General features: G+C 47.3%; 1 protein-coding gene across 1 annotated transcript in view; it reads right to left on the bottom strand.

Moving 5' to 3' along the window:
• Positions 1 to 4913: 4913 nt before the first annotated feature.
• Positions 4914 to 22990, bottom strand: part of PRMT8 (protein arginine methyltransferase 8) — a 100539-nt gene continuing 82462 nt past the window's right edge. The window contains exons 7-10 of the mRNA XM_060658683.3: positions 21603 to 21718; positions 15864 to 16014; positions 6473 to 6594; positions 4914 to 5696 (exon numbers count right to left, since the gene is read on the bottom strand). Coding sequence (XP_060514666.1) covers positions 5613 to 5696; positions 6473 to 6594; positions 15864 to 16014; positions 21603 to 21718 — 473 coding nt within the window. The 3' untranslated portion in view covers positions 4914 to 5612. The remainder of the gene's footprint in view (positions 5697 to 6472; positions 6595 to 15863; positions 16015 to 21602; positions 21719 to 22990) is intronic.

Genomic DNA, 22990 nt, shown 5'->3' with positions numbered 1-22990 from the left:
GCTTTAGATGTGGAGCCAGGCACACTCATCATGCCTAGACAGGTGTGAGATCACCCATCCTCAAGCAGGTTTATCCCAACAGTCTCAAGACCACAGGGCAAGGGTCTGAGACAAGCTAGACTGCCACACAGGTGGGGTTACAGTCAGAAACCAGGTATATAACGAGGTGCTTTGCAAGACTCAAGACAGTAACCAAATAAAATCTGTCTTCAGGAAGAGGGTTCCAGAACCCAGGACCTCTGTGTAGTGGCAAGGGTGGGGTGGGGTGCAAGAACAGACAGAACTCCCCTAGTGTGTGATACCCAAAGATTAAGGGTAGGAGATCACTTATGTTGGCCAAGATGCAGAGAAAGAGGATCTCTTTTGCACTAGTGGTGGGAATGCAAACTGGCGCAGCCACTCTGGGAAACAGTATGGAGGTTCCGCAAAAAGTTAAAAATAGAACTACCATACAAGCCAGCAATTGCACTACTAGGTATTTATCCAAAGGATACAGGTGCACTGTTTCTAAGGGGCACAGGCACCCCAATGTTTATAGCAGCACTATTGACAATAGCCAAAGTATCGAAAGAGCCCAAATGTCCATTGATACACGAATTGATAAAGATGTGGTATATTATGCAGTGGAGTATTACTCAGCGATCAAAAAGAATGAAACATTGCCATTTTCAACTACGTGGATGGAAGTAGAAGGTATTATGCTAAGCGAAATAAGTCAGTCAGAGAAAGACAAATATCATATGGCTTCATTCATATGTTGAATTTAAGATACAAAACAGATGAGCATAAAGGAAGGGAAGCAAAAATAATATAAAAACAAGGAGGGGGACAAAACATAAGACACTCTTAAATACAGAGAACAAACCATGGGTGGGGGGATTGGCTAAATGGGCAAGGGGCATTAAGGAAGATACTTGTTGAGATGAGCACTGGGTGTTATACATAGGGGATGAATCACTGGAATCTATTCCTGAAATCATTATTGTACTATATGCTAACTAACTTGGATGGTAATTAAAAAAATAAATAATAAATTAAAAATTAAAATTAAAATTAAATTTTAAAAAAAAGGATAGGAGATCACTCCATGATCACTACTGGCCACTAGGCCAAGGACAGACTCCTATCTGGGTGACTGACCCAAAGCGCAGGAATGGGCTGAGATGTCTCACTTAATTTCATTTTGTTACAGAGGTCTGGATTCAGGCTGGGCCTCAAGGTGGGGTGCCAGCTGTAGTGCCAAGAGGGGAGGAAGGCTGTAGAGACAGGGGAGCAGAGAGGGCCTAGCAAAGGGGAGACAGCCTCCATAGGTGGCTTTTGTGAGAGTAACAAAAATTCCAATATCTCCCCAGGGGCACAGATAGAAGGGACAGGAGCCTGATAGTCCTAGAATGGCTCCTGAGCACATTCCATGAAGTCAAGTTGGTCAGGTGTCACCCTGTCACCTCCCACCTGCACCCCCATGTTGTTCAAGAGGATGAACAGAGAAAGGCAGGTTTCTGCCCTTGGAGCCTGTGCTCTAATGGGGAAGAGAGACCATGCATGCAATGACCTTCAGAAAGACTCAGGTAGACAGGCCCAAATAAGACCACCAATGAGGCCCCAGGGCTGTGGGTCTGGGTAGAAGTAGGCTGGGAATGGAAGGGGGAAGTTTCCCCCAAAGACAAAGAAAGAAAGAAGAGAGACAGGAGTGAGAGCCACTAGTAAGTATTGTACAGTCTCAAAAAAAAAAAAAAAAAAAAAAAAAAAAGCAGAGTCAGGGACAGAACAGGTTTCATAAGTGAAGTCATCTTTATAGGGTCTCTACTGTCATACCAAGACCTCATCTCACACACCCACTTCTATTCAGAACGTGCTCCAAGCAGATATTGCTTATTTTCCACTGAATTAGAGAGAAATTACATTCCCTCTAGAGCATTCTTGTGGACAGGAGAAAGGGGCTGCTGTGGAAGTGCTCCCCATGCCTTGCCCAGCTTCACCCCTGCAACCCAGGGGCAGAGATGGGAAATGGCAGGGCAAGGGCTGAAGACCCAGGGCCTGGCGCAGGCTGCAGGGGTGACCTTCTCCTCTGGTGGCTGGAGAGGCCTGAGAGACCTCTGGGCCTCTGTTCAGCTCAGTCCTCCCCTGTCTTCCAGGGATGAAGGGATGCCTGTAGGCCCCAAATGCCTAGAGCTCCTAGGGGGTCATCCTCCTAGTTGGTTCCTGGCCACATAGGATTCTACTCTGTTGACATGGATGGAATCCTCCACAAAGTTGGCTGGGCTCCCTGCCCAGGGAAAGGCAGAATGTAAGGGTTCCCCAATTGCCACCACCATGAAAACCCACTAATGAGTTTCTGTCTAATGCCCTCTGGGGGACCTCCCACCTCCATGTCCTTCTTCACCTCCCTTCCCTCTCCTGAGACATTCACTGCTGTCTTCTTGAGCTTGTCCTTTTCTTTCCTTATCTAACACATGGGGATGGAAAGTACTACATGATGTTCACTGTACTTGTGTCCAGGTACAAGGAGAGGCCTCCAGGCCTGGGCTCAGAGGGATCAGCACGGGCAGCAAAAGGACCACTGGGCAGGACTGAGGTCACAGCCTAGCTCTGCTACAATTCCATTCCTCCTTCTGGGTCCTCAGGGGGCCTCCACCACAGAACAGGCGGGGGTGCTTCTGCACCTAACTTCCAGGATTCTGGAGAAGCCAACAAGCATACAGATGCCACAGGGTTACAAAAGGGTAGGGGCCACTGCTGCTGGAGTCACTGATCATTTTCAAGGACACCACCAGCCTCAGGACACCCCACCCACAGCTGAGCCCAGGCCTCCTCTGCGTCCTCCCCACCTCTACCCACTACCTCTAAATGGCCCTCTTCCTTCCCAGCATCTGGGAAATCTCCCCCAGGGGAGATAACACAGATGACATTACCTGTCTCAGAAGCTAAAGAATAACCAGAAACCAAACCACATCCAAACACTTCACCACTCTGGCAAAGTACATTGTGTTTCCATCCTATGGAGATTTGGTTACCACACTTGGACCAAAGCTAGAAGTTTTGCCAACAGGTCTCTAATGGAAAGCATGATTGACTGACAATCGAAATGCAGGATAGCCTTTTACAAGCTAGAGGGAAACCAACATGGGCTCCAAGAGGCTCAGCACAGCTTTTCTCAGGGCCTCTGTGTCCTATTGTGCAGTTTCTGCACTGTACCTATCACCAGACCAGGGGGCAAGTGGGGACTGAAGTTCACATTTCATGCCAAGCAGAGTCTCCACAGAACTGTGTGTGTGTGCCTTCAGGAGGCCCCTTTTAAAATTCAGGCAAAGGCCCCATATCTGCCCATAGAGCTTGCTCTCCTTTCTGAGTGATGATGGCTCCAGAGAGAATATTTCAGAGCTGATGGGGGCAAGAAATAGCATAAAGATGCAGGTGAGTGAAAATGGGGTTCTGGGCCAAGGGGTGGGCACCCAGCCAAGACCCAAATGCTGCTCTGGGCAGCTTTAGGTGAAAATGCACAGGACTAGCAGCAGGAGAGAGAGAACATGAGAGGATCCAAGATACCACTGACCTCAGAATATTAAGGTCAGGAGGATTCTGGCGTCACCTAGATACATCATTTTCAGAGGTATTTTCTTTTGGTCTTGGTTCCTTTTCATGTCTTTATTTTATTTTTATTTTTTAGTAGAATCTTTTTCCCAAGGAAAATAAAGACCGGCCAGGGAAGAATTGGGGTTTTTTAAATTTATTTTTTAATGTTTATTTATTTTTGAGAGAGAGAGACAGAGACAGAGCATGAGCAGGGGAGGGTCAGAGAGGGGGAGACACAGAATCCAAAGCAGGCTCCAGGCTCTGAGCTATCAGCACAGAGCCCAACAAGGGGCTCGAACTCACAAACTGTGAAATCATGACCTGAGCCGAAGTCAGATGCCTAACTGACTGAGCCACTCAGGCGTCCCAGAATTTTTTTTTTAAACCTGGGGAGAAGGGAACCCAGAACTCTGCCCACATTGATCCTGGCACCTCCCACAAGCCCCAGGGCTCCCGAGGACACAGCGTGGAACATCAGCTAGTCCAGATGAGTGGTGAAAAGGCTGAGGCTCAGGAAAGTGACATGACTTGCCCAAGGTCCATGGTGCACTGAAGGCAGAGGCCAGCTTAGGCAGGGCCAAAGAAGTTGGGGGCGCTAGAGATTTACCAGCCATGCTGGGGAAGGGGGCTGCCTTGGGAACCTGGGGCACCATCCTAGGACCCACGTATTTTTCACCTGTGCTGGGTGGGAAAGCTCTACTCAAGGTGGGTGAGCTCCTGTCGGTGCAAAGGGTGGCAGCCCAGGCCAAACACTAGCCAGGGGTGAGGGACCAGGGACGAGACACTGTGCAGTACAGCAAACTCTCAGCACCCTAGTCTTTCACTCAGACCCTGCCCCAGTCTCTCCCCAGGGATCCAGGACCACCATCTCCTGCTTTCTCCAGGCCCTCCCAGTGGGATGCACACCCTAGATTCTCCTATTCCTGAGGTTGGCCTTCCTCCAGGCTACATGTAGCCTTCTATTCTAGAGCACTCTTGGTTAGCTCCTGTCCTCCCCCCCACCCAACTTCACCCCTAAGTCCCTCTCCCCACCCTGTGAGAGTTTGCAGGGGACATGCTGTTGGACCAGTCCTGACTGCTTCTACCAAGGCACTACCTTCTGGGAGCTGGGAACAGCATCTGTTGCTCCTGTGATCTTCCATTCCAGTGTGGCCTCTGACCTCCTCCCAAACCCTCCCACCCCAGAGCACCAGGAACACAACCAGGCCATCGCTTCGCTCTCATGTGCATTTATTGAGTGCCAACAGAGTGCGTGGTACTGTGCTCAGGGTTCAGAGCCACAGTCTAGTCAAAAGAAGACCAGAGCTAGTACAGAGAACGTTTCATAGCTGCTTAACATCTGTAAGGGATGGGAAGTGGGGAGAACTAATCACAAAACAAATTCCTATTCGAAAGCAACAGAATCTCCTCTGAGAGTAATATATAGTCTACGCGCGCACACACACACACACACACACACACACATACACACACACACACACACACACACACCCTGAATGAACACAGAAATATACCCACGTGGTTGTATATGCATGCATATACAGGTGTGGGTAAATAAACTAATGTATATGCTGTACACGCACACGCACACACACGCACACACGCACACCACCGCACAGACAGGTAATCTGGCTTATGCTATCAAAGACACTATGTCTCCAGGTTCTAGTGAAGCAATCTGTCCTAGATGCCTGCAGCATGCAAAACTTGGAAGTTCCAGAGATTCACAGTTAAGGAGGACAAATGGGTATACGTGTATACTTTTCCATCCTTGGGGGCCCCAGCCACAGCACGGGAGGTTGCTCTTTGTCGGCGACAGCAAAGCCTCTGTGAAGGGCTCCCAGAGCAGAGCCGAGGAACTGGAAGCTCTCTGTCCAGTGGCCCACGGGAGCCCTGGTGAGTTCACCAATCTTCAAGGCAGAATTTAAAAACTCTGGTTTTCGAGAGTGTAGTCCTGCAAACGGTGTTCCTTGTTACAGAGCCGCAGATCGAGTTAAGAGTTTCTCTTCTTGCTCGCTGTCTGCAGCCTCCCACGTATGCTAACGCATTTTGTAGTCATTAGATACAGATGTTTCACATAGCTGTCCCTTAAAATCCAAATCTACCGTGAAATCGAGGTCTCGCTACAAAGGAAGAGCAAAGGGTCCCAGCATTAGTGTGGTAGCAAAGGCAAGCACCACCCCCTCCCGCAGGCAGAGGGATGGGTAACTACAGTGTTTCTAAGGTTTTCTAGCTAAGGGGTTCCCACAAACAGCCCTCGGGAATCTATTCTAGTGCCTCATTATCCACACAGGAAGTTCTTTGATTCCTAACCTAAAGCCTTCCTGTTATAATATAGAAATGTTCCCTCTGATTTCATCCTGAGAGAAAACAGAGTGGGGTGGTTGAGTCTTCTGTGGCACAACCTTCAAAGCATTCTCTAGATGCTTTTAATACACACGCTTGCACCCGCGGTTGCTCAGAAAGAATCGCACGATCCCTGACCCACCAGGCTCGCTGAAGAAACGTGAACCAAACATCTTCCCAGCCACCAGAAGCTGTTATTTCCTGGGTTGGCTTGTTCTAAATGAGCTGAAACCCATGGCAACAGCCTCTGTGCCCAAAGCCCCTCAGATGCAGAACTGGAGGCTAAATGCAAGGAAGGCTGAGAGTCCAGAGTGGGTCCTCGAGAAAATCTATCATCCTTGAGTTTTAAGAGGCCATGGTTGGAGGCCTTCAGTTATACGTAGTCAGATCTAAACCCAGCTTTCTACTGCCCCTCCCCCAGTACCTTGTCTGGTTGTGCACAAGGCACTTGGGGCACCAGGGTGAGGAGGTCCTGGGAGCTCCAGGGAACCAGCTCCACGGGTCCCTTCTTCCCTCTGACCCTGTCCCAGACAGAGACTCCCTCAGCACTCACCACATTTTTGGCATTTGGCTTCATGGATATGGTCCCATAGATTTCTTCCCCCCTCCGGACAGTGAGGTAATCTTCCAAGTAGAAGACAGTCTGCTTCCAGTGGGTGTAGGGGGCATCGGGGGCTGAGGGGAGAAGAAAAGGGAGGTGGGAAGGAAGAGTCAGAGAAGATGTCTCCAGAAGGACTGAGGCTGAGACCTTGCCTAGAAGTTGCTGGGCTTCTTTTGGGATTCACCAAACCAACTCCCAGCACTTGTGTGGGTCAAGGCACCCAGCCCCTGGAGCCTGCCTCCAACCCCAGAAATCCTCAGCCCCAGGGCTCCTCCTTCCATCAAGTTCCCAGATCCTCCAGGCTGCTGATCTTAGCTAGGAATCAGAAGAGAAAGAAGCAGGTATTACAAGTTCCTTCCAAGGGGTGGGATGAATACCCTCTCACCAACTAAGCTCATTAACATAAAGGAATCTCAAAAGGCTACTGTTTTTAATTAGTTCAACAGAGTGAAGACGTTCAGACAGCATAAGAGGGAGATTTGTAGAGTAGACCATCCTGTCTCCCCTTAAATGACATCAGGTGTGCAAATTTCTTTTTTTTTTTTTTTTTAATGTTTATTTTTTTTAATTTTTTTATTTTTTATTTTTTATTTTTTAATATATGAAATTTACTGTCAAATTGGTTTCCATACAACACCCAGTGCTCATCCCAAAAGGTGCCCTCCTCAATACCCATCACCCACCCTGCCCTCCCTCCCACCCTGCCCTCCCTCCCACCCCCCATCAACCCTCAGTTTGTTCTCAGTTTTTAACAGTCTCTTATGCTTTGGCTCTCTCCCACTCTAGCCTCTTTTTTTTTTTTTTTTCCTTCCCCTCCCCCATGGGTTTCTGTTATGTTTCTCAGGATCCACATAAGAGTGAAACCATATGGTATCTGTCTTTCTCTGTATGGCTTATTTCACTTAGCATCACACTCTCCAGTTCCATCCATGTTGCTACAAAAGGCCATATTTCATTTTTTCTCATTGCCACGTAGTATTCCATTGTGTATATAAACCACAATTTCTTAACTAAACCCGTGTCCCACCAACACCCCAATCCTACACATAGGCTTCCCTGCCATTTCTCTGCCCTAGAACTGAACCTGGTACCCTTGGCCCACATCTGTTGTGGGGTTTCAGCTGTGTCCTCCCAACTGGATCCAAAAGAAGTAAGGGATATTTCTCATCCCACAGCCCCACCACTGGTCCACAGCTCACTCTTCCTGCATGATCCAAAGGCACACCATCCTGGCAACTCCCTGTATTTGCCATTAAATCCCATCCATCCTCTCTCGGCACACTACATACTCTACAACCAGAAGAGGGGGCCTGCTTATGGGCCATCTTCCTCAGCACCAACTATCTTTGGAATACTTTTCCCTCCTAGTCCACCAGTCTCTCCCTTCCTCATCCTTCAAAGTCACTTCCTTTGGGAAGCCTAGTTTGGCCGCCCACCCTGAGCTTTGGTTACCACAATGTCTATCATACTGCAGCATAAATGCCTTTGTCTTTTTTCAGCTGTGTGCTTCCTCCACAAGACTGCAATTTCCATGAAGGCAGGCACCATGCCAGACTTGTTCACTGTTATATCCTCAGTGCCTACCACCACACTTGGTAGATTGTAACTACTACACTTACAGATGGCAAAACCCAAATAGTAGACACTTTGTTATGCCTCAAGGTACCCATAGATGTTCAATTACATTGGAGACTTTGAAAACTATAGATAGTAGAAGAACCCATTATAGTAAGATCCTCTTGGCCCTTCAGTCTCTAACCTTCCTCCACCTGGATGTAGGACTCATTAATACTGATTTCCTCTTTGCTTGGGACCAGAGCTAAAAATGAGAAGACTTGGGGAGAATAATAAGTGCCTTTCAATACTTCAAAAACTGTCACATAGAAAGACATATGTGGCCTTATATATGGCATTGGAGGCAGAACAAAGGCTAGTCACTGGGAGTTACTAGAAGGCAGATTTTTAATTCACCAGGAATAATTAGGGCTGTTCTGCAATCATCTGAGCTACCTGAGGTCCAACTTTGAGGTGTTCCTATAACAAACACTGGGGATTTATCATGCACTGAGTCTGATCAGATCGCCTCTAAGATCTTACAAACCCCAGGATCTATTTAAAAAGGTAGTGAAGAGTCTTTCTTTGCCCTTTGCAATGAACTGGCTTGATCAAATGTCAGTGATCTGGTTAAAGACTTGGGTAGCCTTCAATGTATGCATTTGGGAAATCAGTGCAAACTCAAGGTCATGGCAGGGAAAAGCCGCCTGAGAGTTTGGAAAGGCTTGAAGGAGGATCATGAACGTGCAGTCTGTGGCTTTTAGATCCTAGATACCCAAACATATCCAGTCTTCATGGCCTCTAAAGCATATTGCTGTCTACAGACAAAGTCCACTTGTCCCAGCCACTTCCCTGACAACTACATCTAAATAAATTGTCAAAAGATAGTCTCTGGTGTATACGGAGAATGGCAGCGTATGACTGACAGCACTCTCGCCCCCACTTCCTCCTACACCAGTTCAGACAGGTGTCTCTCCTGTTCTTAAAGACCTTCAGGCAAGGGGATTCAAGCAACTTCCTTCTGTCACCTAATCAGATGCCTTATGAGAGTCCCAGAGATTCACTGGCTCAGGTTTGGCAGCCATCAAGCCTAGGTGTGTCTGGTGGTGGTCCAAAAAATACACCAGCCTTGGGTTGGAGAAAAGTGGGTTTTTTCCCCTTGACAACGTCAAAAGTTTGAGAACCTCCCCAAACATTTCTGTCATGGGGTCCATCAGCCATGAACTAATCATCTAGACCACTTTTCACAATACTAATTCTCCATCAAGGTGTCCAGGAGAAACTGATTAAAATTCAGATTTCTCAACACTACTCCTAGAGACTTGAATTCAGTCATTCTGGGGGATGTGAAGGGAGCAGAGTTGCCAAGACTTAAAAATCCCCCACATGTGTTGTAGGCACAGAGCATGGCTGAAATCCCTTTACAAACCCACTCTTTCACATCTAATAACATCTCTTTGGTGGGCAAGAGTGGAAAGAACATTTAATTAGGCAACAATAGTCCCAGTTTCATGCCTCCATGTTGCCTTGTGTTTGCAATATGACCCTGGGGCTCATTTTATACACCTGCAGAATGTGGGGCACGATATCTATCTCCCCAAGTACTTTGAGAATCAGATGGGATGAGAAGGGGGAAAGTATATGACCAAATCTCCTGCTGTGCCCAAGACAACTCCAGTTTACTTGTCTTCCTAGCATAACTATTAATAGCTTTCCTTTTCACTATCAGAAGTGTCTTTAATTGAAAGATAAATATGGTCTCCCTACCATAACACATTAACCCCATGTTAGGGTATTGCTAAGCCATTGAATTATGTGGTTATAATCATTATGGGAGGTGGCATATCATTTTATTTATCCATAATCTATGGCTCTGACCTTCAAAGATGTTCTACATCACTCTAGTGGTCTAGAATGTCCTGGGGAAGCATCCAAAAAGGTGCTAGGTGCAAGGGTGAGCACCCAGAACAAGGCTGTGGATGACATCTAGAATTCTCATCAGTAAATAAGTCTTTCCCACCCTACCCTGCCCCAGCTATAACCTTCTAGATCATGTAACTTTCAGCATTCCCTATTATGAAGATATATTTATCCTCTTAATATCCTGACCCCACATGCTAACCTCCCGTTTTCTCCCTCCCCTTCACAGTCTCTCTGGGTTGTGGGTTATGGACAGCTTTTGTTCTATATTTTACAGTGAGTATAACCAGTACTGCCCCCAACATTCCAAGTACATATGCATTTATTCATGCATGCATTCCTTCATTCAACAGACATCAATTCAGGATGCCTATCAGTTCCCAGATATGGTCCTAAATTTGGAAAACAGCGACCTATACAGCCTTGCCTCCCCCTCACATCCTATAGCCTAAATGAGAAGACTCTCAGGCAGCGAGGTCATCCTTGTGACCAAGGATGGGGATGCAGAGCTCAGGGGGCTGTGGGAACAAATGGCAGGGGCTTTCATAAGAAGATTTTTCCTGGTGCTTCTGGAAAGGGAGTGGAATCCTGCTTCTTGTTTCACTTCATAGTGGCTAAGTGGCTGGTAGCTTTGTCTAAAATTTAAAACTTTTTCTAGCTATAAATTTGTAATTTATATTGCCCAGGGAGATCAGAAGCTTTTTAGAGAATGAAAGACTATGCACCAAGAAGCTTCTCTGACCTGAGACAATGACTCACTGTCACCAGATGGCAAAGCAGGAAGGGGCTGCTAGGCATCTAGGTCCAACTACATCATCCATAATGAGCTTGAGGCCCAGAAAGTAACTTACTCAAGACCTATCTCCTTTGTCTGGCTGCCCTACCTGGCTGACTCCTGGAAAGACTAAGACTCTACCCCAGGTCTGATTCTACTCAAGCCACTGTCCCTCCGTGCACCCCCAAGGGTCCCTGCCCCCATCCACTGAGGATGTGTCCAAGGGGAGGGGCAGCTATGCCCACTGGCTGGCACAGCCTGGAACCCTAGGTTCCTGTGCCCATTTGCGACAGCTTCTGCCTGGAGCTGCAGAGAGGAGATGCCAGAACCATTAACAGGGATTGTTTTCAAGCAGCACAATACGTGATGTGCTTATGAGTTGGCCCCTCCAGAGCCAGCTGTGGCTGGGCTGAGACAGAAAGCTCAGCTGGCAGTCAGTCAAAGGGATGGGGGCACATATGGCAGGTTACATGCTGCATGCAGTTCAAAAATAGCTGAGCCCAAACAATACAGTGTACAGACATACACATAGATGTGATAAAACTTTTTTTAAAATAGCAAGGGGATAAAGAACACAGAATTCAGAATAATGTTCATCTAGAGGCAACATGGGGGGTGATGGGCTGGTGTGGAGCCTCCATTTAGTTAGGTGGTGAGCGCACAAGGATTAATTATGTGACTGTGAATTAATTTACCTATTAATTATAAATAGTATTATATTTATTAATAATGTACTCTGGTTAATATTTATATTCTAATTAGTAGCAGTTTATTTCTTGATATCAACTAATGTATTTACATTCTAAGAACAATAATGCATTTTTTTCTAGTTACTAATGTGTGCTAGTTAATAATTATTTATGTCCTAATTACTGAGGCAGTGGTGAGTTCACAAGTGTTCGTTATAAATAAACAAAAGTGAACTGTGCCTGATTCAATGATGTCATGTACCAAGAATTAGGATTAATTCAATTCTGAGCATCTGAGGTCCTTGAAAACAAAAAGCAAATACTCTTTTCTAGATGGTCAAAGTATAGAGGATCAGAAAAGCCCACTGACAAACCCACACTACCTGGTAAAGATGTTTGCTACCTGCTGGAAGCAAAATCCTATGTGGACATTCCCCAGGTGGCTGAGGAAGCAGTGAAACAAAGTATCCCCCCAATCCTGATCTCTATATGGGAATGCTGCTGTGAGAAGGACCTATGTCAGCCAGAAGGCATAGGCCTTGATGAGAAAAGGTAGTAAGCAGATGGAGTTAGCTTTCCAGTTGATGTGAAAAGCATCAACATTGGCCAAATTTACAATCTTCTTGTTCAGGCAGCCTAGCACAGAGGCAGTGGTTCTCAAACTGATTTGTGCATTACAGTCACCTGGAGGGCTTGGTAAGACACAGATTTCTGGACCCCACCCCAGAGTTTCTGATTCAGAAGATCTGGGGCAAGTCTTGACAATTCGCATTTCTAACAGGTTCCCAGGTCATGCTGATGCTGCTGGCCGTGGACTACACGATGAGAACCTCTGCACCAAGGCATGGAAACAGGCAGTGCAGAACCTCTGGATGACCTTTCAGACCTACGTTTCTGGGGTTCTGTGCAAAGAGGAGGTGATATAATACTATAGCTGTAAAAAGACAGACAAGGGGCTCTTGGCTGGCTCAGTCAGTAGAGCGTGAAAATCTTGATCTTGGGGTTGAGAGTTCAAGCCTCACATTGGATGTAGAGGTTACTTCAAAAAAATTAAAATCTTAAAAAAAAACAAAAAGACAAATGAGCTCAGACCTTGATCTAGACCCATGGTCTTTGAGCCTCTGAAATATAGTCCTCATTGTTTCTCACAGGGACTTGTGACGAACTACAGTGGGAGTATGACCAGAGAACAGGAAGAAACTGCCCCAGTGGGTTGGAGACTTTAATACGAAGGGCAAATCCTCATCATCCCTCAGGCAACCAGGTGCTGAGTCCTTCGATTCTGAACTTAAGGTTAACCAGGACTCCTTCCTGTGGGGCATCAGGAATGTTGTTCCCGCCATCACAGTGCCAGAGAACCACCTCTGGGCAGGGGTGGGACAGCCTGTCTGCTTGACCTCAAGAAATGGAAATAAACTCAGGGAAGGGAAACCCCAGCTGAAAGCTATGGGCTAGATCCTAGGCTTTACAAACACACAATATTTCCCAGAGTATCCCTGCCACCCTTTCTCATTACCTGTAGCAGGGCAGACCCCGGTGGAAACATCATCCTGGAGATGGTAGAGGCAGGGCCAGCTTCTGTGGCTCCATCCCTGGCTTCCAATCACAGCAATGGTCCTCAAGCAGGCTCCTGTTCCACCCTCCCACCACTGCCACACCCCACCACTGTGAGGTTGAGTCTTACCCTTCAAGGTCCAGGTAAAACCTCCCTTCTCCCTCCTAGCCATCCCTGCCTACCAGGAAGACAATCTCTCCTGCTGCCACTCGAAGAAGGGGAACAGCTAAAAATGACCAAGGTTGGGAGCCTCTGGTTTTCCCCAGGACAGGGTGCACCAGCACTGGGCCAGATGTTGGAGACCAGAAGATCATGATCTTGGTGGTCAGGAGACACCAGTTCTGGAAAAAAACCTTTTTTTCTTGGAGGGGCTGGATAAACCTCTTGCCCTCTCTGTTAATAGGTCAAAGAGGATCAATCATTGTCACCAAGGCTTCAGGAAGTGAAGAATCATGTCCTTGGACTCTGGTAGAGCTCACCTACCCTTGGCACATGCATGCTGGCTTGCCCCTAACGACGTGCTCCTGCTTCCCAAGAAGACTTCACATGCGTGGCCAATAGGAACATGTTCCCAAGAGCAGGACTCAGATCTTCATATACTCATTTAACAGTGATCTGTTTAGAAGCCACTACAAGCCAAACACTGCTCTAGAAGCCCAGAGTGCAGAGATTCATGAGATGTCATCCCAGCCCATGGGGAGACTGAGAATTGCAAACAGAGTGAAAAATGTTGAATAAGCTACATCTGACATTGAAATCCTGTGTAGTTATTTCAAAAACAAAAAATAAAAATAAAATAAAATAAAGTAGTTATGTCAATGAGGCTGTGAAAGTGTCTCCAAGGTATATTGTTTTTTTGTTTGTTTGTTTTGTTTTTTAAGTAGGCTTCAAGCCCAGCATGGTGCCCAACATGGGACTTAAACTCACGACCCTGAGACCAAGGTCGTGAGATCTGAGATCATGAGTTGCTTGCTTAGGTATGCCTTCTAAGGTTTATTGTTAAATAAAGACAAGGTAGCAGAGGGCCGTGTGTTTGGTATAAGTCAACCCGTGTTTTAAGAAAAGTGTAGTTTGGATGTGATACCATAGTTGGGGGGAGCTGGGTAAAGCGTTCACAGGACTCTATGTACTATTTTGGCAACTTCATATGAGAAGTATTTCAAATAAAAAGCAAAAAATAAAAAGTGGTTAACATATGCCTCTGGGGCACAGAACTGGGCTGGAGTGGGAAGAGGACTTTTTCCTTGACTTTTTTTAAAAAAAAATTTTTTTAACATTTATTTATTTTTGAGACAGAGAGAGACAGAACATGAACAGTGGAGGGTCACAAAGAGAGGGAGACACAGAATCCAAAGCAGGATCCAGGCTCTGAGCTGTTAGCACAGAGCCCAATGCGGGGCTTGGACTCGAGGACCGTGAGATCATGACCTGAGCCGAAGTCGGACGCTTAACTGACTGAGCCACTCAGCTGCCCTTCTTGACTTTTTTATACCCTTTTTTTTACATTTTCATGACAAACATAAGCACAGGATGTCAGGAAGCCCCAAGAAGAACTCCTAAACTTAACCAGGAGTGAAGGAAGGGATCAAGTAATATCTGAGCTGAGAGATGAGGCCTGTGCTGGGATTGTCCAGGTGAGGAGTGGGCATAGGGGAGGTGTTTGGGGCTGAATTGTGTTCCCTGAAATTCATGTGCTGAGGCCCTAATCCCCCTGCACCTCAGAATATGGCTATATTTGGAGATAGAGCCTTTAAAGAAGCCTTTACAATAAGGTATTTGGGTGGGCCCTAATCCAATCTGGCTTGTGTCCTTTTAGAGTCTCCTCATACAAACACATAAATGTCCTAATCTCTCAGGACACCAGAGAGACACCAGGAGTACATGCCCTGTGAGGACAGAGAGAGAAGGAGGCCACCTGCAAGCCAAGGAGAAAGCCTCAGGAGAAAGCAAACTTGCTGGCACCTTGATCTTCCAGAACTGTGAAAAGTAAATTTCTGTCGTTTAAGCCACTAGCCTGTCATACTTTGTTATGGCAGCCCTAGCAGACTACTGCAGGGAGAAAGGAGATGACAAGAGCCTCTGACAAAAGACCCTCTTGTCCCCGTGAAACACCTGGGTGGACAAAGGGTTGGCATGTGCAGAGGCAATAGCCTAGAGATTTAGGAAGCTTTTCTAAGTTCAGGGGACTGTGAGGTGCTCAGTGTGACTGGACCCTGTGTGTGGTGCAACAATGAGACAGGGGAGGAAGGCAAAGCAAAGGAAGGGCAGTGAGAAATGAGTTGGGAGAAGTTGGTAGGGGGCTAGGTATGGTGGAACCCCCACTTACAGGGCAAAGACATGTGGGTTTACCTGCTTCAGGCAATGAGGCACCTCTGAAGGGGGGCTGGGAGGGGAGCTCAGGTGGTCTTTGGGAAACAGTGTCAGGAAGGATGGATTGGGGCGGAAGGAGACAGAGAGACATAGTCTGCAGCCTACCGAGAGATTCATTGAATCCTGAAGTAGGGCACAGTGGTGAAGATGGGGAAATCTTATCACACTCTGTATCCTTACCTCTCACAGAGAATATGCCTACAAAATGTTCAATGAACAAATGTGCCCCTGAAATTGGGCTTCCCCCCTGCTTCTCTCCACCGAACACATACTCTCAGCTCTGATCATACAATATACACTTTCATTTACCTTCTCCTTTTGTCAGTCAAAAGTGTGGGGAAGTGCTGGAGAAGGCTTACGAGATGCTAAGCAAGGGCTTATGCCCCAGGTCCTTTCCCCAGGTCAGGCCAGCCCTGGTCACTTCCACAAAGCCTCAGCATGGAGGGTGGGGAGGGTCTGGAGTGCCAACAAAAGGCTCACCTGTGGAAAACCCCATTTTCTTGTGGCACTTGGTAAATTCAATATTAAAATAGGTGACCAGGGCGTGGATGTAGTCATTTCGCTGTATCTGCAGGCAGAAGGCAGATGTGAATGACAGCTCTTCCGTCTTCACCGTGTAAATGTCCACTTCCTGTGGCCCAGAGAAAAGAGAATGCCAGACACTTAGCATCTTCACTAGGTCTGGGTCCTGGTCAGCAGCTACATTCCCGTGGAAGACCACTGCTCTGGGGCTACCATTTACTCTTGGGATGGATCCCCAGGCCCACCCACCACCTCCCAATGACCTCATCCATCCTTTCTTAGGGTGGGGTATGCTCAGGCAATGGTGCAAACACATTTGAATCAGAATGTGAGGGCAACAGAATTAGGAAGGTAAATCTGCTGGGGATGGGGGCTTATGGAGCAGAGGGTGGAAAAGGGAGAGGATTAATGAGACAGAACATTTCTGAACCCAATCTGAACAGCCTCAGAGCAGTCCACCTCAGCACTGCTCTGCTCATCTAGTTGTTCTCAAAGTGCGGTCCCAGATGATGGGCATTAGCATCACCTGGGTGCATATTCTGTATGGGTGGGGTCGGGAGAGCATCTCAAACCTATGGGATCAAAACAGCAATTTGTACTTTATCAAACCCTCCCAGTGATATCAGTGAACCAGATTAGTCATTTCCCAATTTTTTGATATTCAAGTTCCCAGCAACAGGAGACACCAAGTATTAGAAGTGACGAACTGAGCCCACCCACTGTCACAGACTAAGCTAAGGGGAGCCCTGCTGACCATCTACCTGAAAGGAAACCTGGAAGGAAGGAAGGAAGGAAGGAAGGAAGGAAGGAAGGAAGGAAGAGGGAGGGAGGAAGGAAGGCAAGAAGGAAGGGAGGGAGGGAGGTAGAGAGAGAGAAAGGGAAAGAGAGAAGGAGAGAGGGAGGGGGAAGGAGGGAGGAAGGAAGGGAGGGAGGCAGGAAGGAAGGAAAGAAGGAAGGAAGGAATGTAGGAAGGATGGTAGGAAGGAAAGGAAGGAAGAAAGAAAGAGAGAAGGAGAGAGAGGGAGGGAGAAGAAGGAAGAAAGAAAAGGGAACAATAAGAGGTAAGAATTTTTCAGTTCTGTCCAGGAAATGGAGAGCACAAAGAACTAATAATTCTAACAATTTCAGCTGGGAAGTGGCTGAAAATCAATGTTGCGTGGGGAGCAAGTATAATGAAAGACAGTTTGCAATATGCTGTTCTTTTCTGTGTGAAGGATGCTGACCTGCTATTTGCTGGCTCCAATGAGACAGGGCCAACCTTCCAAGGGCCCTAGAGGCATCCAGACAGCTTTCAGAGGTCTAAGGAAGCTTCCCATTGTCGGGGGTGTGTAGCAAGGACCTCTGTCCTGAAGACTTTGTAAGAACCAGACAGATATCTGTGTGCCTGGACTGGTTCCAAGGGGCTCTCCTGAGACCCAGATGATAGAATACGTTGGGGATAATTAGAAGAGGGGTCTGAAGGTGGGGAAACAAGAGCAGGGAAGACACAGAGTGATGTAGCAGAAATGGTTTTTATCTCTACATATTTCTAGGATAAATAAAGGAAAGGCAGATGCAAAGCATCCCAAGGCCCTCAAAGAGAAGTCCTGCCTCCATGGGGGTGGACAAAGGAAGAGGTGCAGTCAAGGGAGAAGGTCAGATAAGAGTCCTATTGTGGTCTGGGGTGTGCAGCCATCACATCCTCTGAGGGAAGCTGAAGTTCTGACCTATTAGTTGGGAAGAGAGTGGAATGCAAATTTAGGGGGATGGGGAGCTCCTCAGTGATGTCACCTCATCAGTTTTGCTGTGCTTCTGGAACCAAGGATGGGGAACAAGAATTAATGGGATGGGAAGCCCTGGGTTGAGCATGTAGAATTTGATGGGATTAGAAAGCCAGTCTCCCTTCATTCAATGCAAGAGCCTCTTTGGTAGCATTCCTGGGAAGTGGCCCTCTGATGCTTGCTTGGACACCTTCATGGATGATGTATTCACTACCTGCCAGGCAGCTGATTCCATTTCCTGACACCTCCAATGCACAGGTCCCTCTTCTAAATGAGTAAGGAGAGTACACACCAGTCTCTGTAAATTCCACCCATGGAATAAGTCAAATGTCTATTCTAGCTCACATGGGCCCCCTGAACATTTTCTTCTCCAGCATAAACTGTGTCTACTTTTTTATTCACTTTGCATGAGTCATGATTTCTGACTCTGTCACCTTTCTTGTTTGGGACATACTTCTAGCAGCCTCTGATCTCAAAGACCACACTGCTGGCTCAGACTTCACTCTGGCCAAGCCGCCTCCCGCCACCGCATCCTGCTCATGTTCGTTTTTCCTTTTGTCCTGGGAACCGAGTGTAGGGTCATCCATCATATGTCATCCTGTTAAGTTTGGGTCATTGCTCCTTTTTAAACCCAGCACCTGTTAGTCATGACATTCATTATCCCTCTGGTCATGTATTATCCACAGTTCTTTCCAGCTCAACAACTCAGAGCAAAACGTGATTAACTGTATCTTTGTTACTGGCATCAGCACAGTCCACCAGGCTCATGGTACCTGCACTCATGGACTACCATCTCTTTCTTAGCCAGGGCCAGACAGCCAGGCTCCAGGCTCTTTCCAAGGTTCTTGTTATCTTTCTCTCTTGGTCCCCTGCCTCCAGCCTAGCCTGGCCTTCCGACGTACTTCTGGCTCATCTCAGCAGCCTGGCCCCCACCATGAGACTGGAGCCAGAGCAGGGGATGCCCATTATTGGTCTGTGTACCCATGCTATGTAACCTAGCACCTGACACCTCTCAGTCTTCTCCTTACAGGTCTCCCTGCTTGACAATGTTCCTGCCTACCTCCCCCAAACCCCACCCCAAGCCTTTCCTCTAAAGCAACCCACTAATCTCTCAGATCCATTCAGACTCTGCTGCTCCCTGAATCCAAAACCTTCCATGACTTTTTATGGGAAGACCTGGGAAGTAGGCTCTGTGACACATTTGGACCAGGCTCCTTTCTCTTGTCAACTCTCTCACTTCTTCACCACTTTCGGGGCACACACACACACACACACACACACCACACCCGTGGATCAGGAATTCCACCTCCACAGGGTCCTGCTCTCAGATATGCATCAACCACTGTGAGCTATCCTGTGTTAGCTGACAGTGTTCACTAGGTCCTACAGACGTTTGCATCTTAATAGGGGCTTCTGAAGGAACAAAAGCCTTCAAGACAGAAGTAATGAAGCTATACATTAAAATGGAGACAATGGAGGCAGTTGGTCTTTTGGAATGGGGGCAGGGCCATCTGCAAAGGTGGCCAGCTGCTCTGGGCTTTGGAGGCACAGAGGCCCCTCTGGGCTCCGGCCCACCCTCCTGTCAGAACCAAAGCCTACAGAGCCAAACCCGGTTACTCTGGCTTCCTAGATCCCAGAGCCCCATGCTGGAAGGTTTCTGTCTTCCTGCTGCAGCAGTATCTCTGACACCCCAGGAGGACTTGGCCTCCAGCAACCCCCATGAAAGCTCCATAGGTACCAACTACTGAGAAGAGCCCCTGGCCGCCATTATCCCCACCACTAAATAATGTTACAAATGGATGTCTCAGAGCGGAGGTCTGGTCAAAACAGAGTCTTAATTATAATAAAGTGTTACACTCTAAAACGTTAATAGCGATGAAAACAGCAATTAAGTGTGTGAAGAAGGGCAAGTGTTTTCCCAACAGGCTTGACAAAATGTTGCTTAGCACATTAGCAAGAAAGCTGACAGAGGGGCTCTCTTGGTTGCAGAAGAAAACACAGACAACTCTTATCCTTCTCAGAAAAGAGAAGAAGGAAGGTTACTGCATGGGGATGGGGCAGGACTTCAGCACAGAGCTACAGGCTTGACACACACTCATAGCCACAGGGAGTTTACAGGAGTGTGTATAATGCCCTCACTGGGTTTGTTTACTTTGTCTGTGGCTGCACTCAGGTATAACCAGGTGAAAGAGTCTTGCTAGGAGAGGGGAGAAGGTGGTGGGAAGGCAGAGTGGCCTTGGAGGGGGCTGGGGGTGAAGCAGGCCAGTCCATCATGTGCCTGTGACCTACAGAAGCACAGTGTCCACACCCACTCCACCCCACCAAAGGCAGAAAGCAACCTGGGGCCCAAGCACAGTAAAGGAATTATGTCTTCAAGCTGATTCCATTACATGCAGGTGCCTAATGGTTACATATAGCTGCTACATGTCATTTGGGCAAATTCAGTTGCACCAGTAGATTTCTATCTATTCTACAGTACTTACAAAAATGTTTTGTGCTATGGGTGGGCTTATTTGGGGGTGCACTTTCCTGCTTCTTCATTGGGGCAGGGAGAGGGAGAGGCTTCAGGGACAGAGGGGCTGGTAGGAAATAACTACAAGAACACGTTTGCTTGCAATCAACCCTGCCTGGACTTGGAACGGACCAAGTTAAGAAGTAGTGAGAACACCATCAACAGAGGGCCCAAGACTTAGCTCCCAGCCATACCTCCTAGGCAGGATGTTACAAGAGGGAGGCAGCATCTGATGAGTCTCATCTGTGTGAGGTTCGTCTAGTTTTATTTGTCCTCAGAGGTCCCTTCTAAATGCCACAGTGACACTATGGACCAAGAGTTATGGTTCTTCTTAGGAAGACTGTGCCCAGGCACAAAGGACAGTTCTCCCTTGACAAAGCAGTGGTTTACATCAGAACTTCAGAAACCTCTCCTCATCCCCAGTGGCCCTATACTCTTCCCCTTTATCCATTGAAAATTCTGCAGGTCTCCAGCTGAGTACTCTCAGACAGGAAGTGACATGTGCAGGACCAGAGCAGGCAAGTATGTTTTAGCAAGATGAGGGCTGCATGGGCCAATGAATACTTACAGAACGAACCCAGATTTTTACACTAAAAAGTTAACTTCAACCATATGAAAGTGATGTCTTTCTATATTTTAAAAAACAAATATCAGTCATTTATATGGTTCAACATAATATATTAGCATATATAAATGCAAATACTTAGAAAAGGGGCTGGAAATGTCAATACAATGTGTAAACAATATTACCTCCAAGAAGTGCATGGGGTTGAAAGGGAGGAGAGGTCAAGGGGAGCTTTTGGTTTTACTCTATCAAGTTTGATACGTTTGAATATTTAATCATAAGAATGCACTAAGGATCGGTGTGCTGAGGATGCTGACCAGCTGCTCATCATATGCACTGAAGAAAGCCTTGTAAGAAAAGCTGTTAGAGCCTGTACAAACAAGACCACTCAGGAAGGAGGTTGAGTAGCTCTGTCTGTCTGGGTCACATGTAGACTTGGAGTGGGAGTATAATGAAGATTATACAGCAGATTGAGGTATTGGATTTCTTTCCTAAGAGGGCCATCCACCTGTGAATGGAGTAGCTTCCCCAAACCTGAGCATACCCTCCTGCCTCTCCTTTGATGCCCCCTCCCCCACACCCTTCCACTTGCATCACAAAGGGATATAAACTGATTCCTTCCCCTCAGCTGTGCCACCGTGGAGTCCAGTGGCTCTCTCTCTGGCTCTGCTCAGTGTGAGCACCTTCTTGTGACAGGCAGTAACGTTGGGATGCCAGAGGCTCCGGCCAAGGTGGCCTTGCCTCACCAGGCAGGGGGTGTGCAGGAGCTGGTATTGCCTTTACTTAAGGCCCACAGCTTTCCAGGGTGGCACAGCTGGATTCCCAGCATGCTTGGGCCCAGGCAGAATGAGTCTGCAGACCTTTATTAAACAGGCATTGGTCACCACTTGCTTTGGATCCACGATGTCCACCAGGGGCTCCTTCATGGCGACATCCCGGATACAGGTCATATCAAAGCCATAGACATTCTCCCACCCTGTGAAAACAGAGTGAGACATGAGGGCCAGCAGCAGGACCTCCAGAAATATTCCCAGCTCTCCTGAATACTAGAGCACAGCATGCCCAAGAGAGCAAGGGACAGCTCATGTTCCTTGCATCAGAATAGAAAAATTGCTTGTCTGGGTGGAGAGCTTGGCAGTATGTACAGATCTCACTTGATGGTTAGGAAAACTAAAGATCAGAGGGGCTGAGAAACTTCTCTACGGCCACACAGCTAGAATATCACAGGAAGCTAGTCTTCCACAGGCCAAGACCAGAATCCAAATTGCCTGACTCTTCCTGTGTCTACTTTCCTGTCCCTCCCTCTGAGCCAAAAGAGTCTCCTACAAAGTCTTATCTGCCATTGACGTTTCTATCTTGGTGCCTTTGTTCAAGCTGTTCTGCATACTTAGAAGACCCATCTTTGTCCCTTCTCCTGACCTCACCCACCGAACCTTTAACAAAGCAGGAAGAAACATGGGCTCCTAAAATGGTATAGACTAGTTTGAATCCCAGCACCACCACTTACTGGCCAGGGCCTTGGGCTAATTCCCTAACCTCTCTGAACCTCAGTTTTCCCAACTGAAAAATGAAAGGGGAGAGTGGGTCCATGAACGTCTTTGCCTTTCTCATATGCCATGATGCACTCACTAGGAATCCATCCCATAAGAAATAAGCCCCAAGTAGTGCACAACCATCCCAGTGGTGCTCATTGGCCCCTTGTAGCTGCTCATAAGGTGCTTTGAGAGGGAGAAAGATGTAGGGTGCAGGGTTGGTGAGTAAATGAATGCACATCTAATGGCCTAAGATCATCCTTAAATGGTGATAATCATTGCTACCATTGATTGGCCACCTAGCTCAGGCTAGACTCTTCATTTTTTTATGTTTATTTACTTATTTTGAGAGAGAAAATGCAAGAGGGCAGAGGGGGAGAGAGAAAGAAATCCCAAGCAGGCTCCACATTGTCAGTGCAGAGCCCGAAGTGGGGCTCCATCTCATGAACCCTGAGATCATGACCTGAGGCAAAATCAAGAGTCAGACACTTAACTGACTGAATCACCCAGGCACCCCTAGACTCTTCATTTAATATACCCAGCAACCTCAAGGGGATGCTTCTATCTGACAGTCAAGGAAACAGGCTGGGAGAAGTTGGCATCTAGCTCACACACCGTATCTGGGCCAAGATCACACTCAGAGAGACGGTGGAGCTAAGGCTCACCCCAGCTTCTCCCCTGACTCTTCAGCTGCAATGACCCAGTTGTGACAGCAA

The sequence above is a fragment of the Panthera onca genome, chromosome B4 (assembly GCF_046562875.1).
Source record: "Panthera onca isolate mPanOnc1 chromosome B4, mPanOnc1 haplotype 2, whole genome shotgun sequence".
NCBI lineage: Eukaryota > Metazoa > Chordata > Mammalia > Carnivora > Felidae > Panthera > Panthera onca.
Note: the sequence above shows the minus strand (reverse complement) of the source record. Positions and strands in the feature narration are given on the sequence as shown.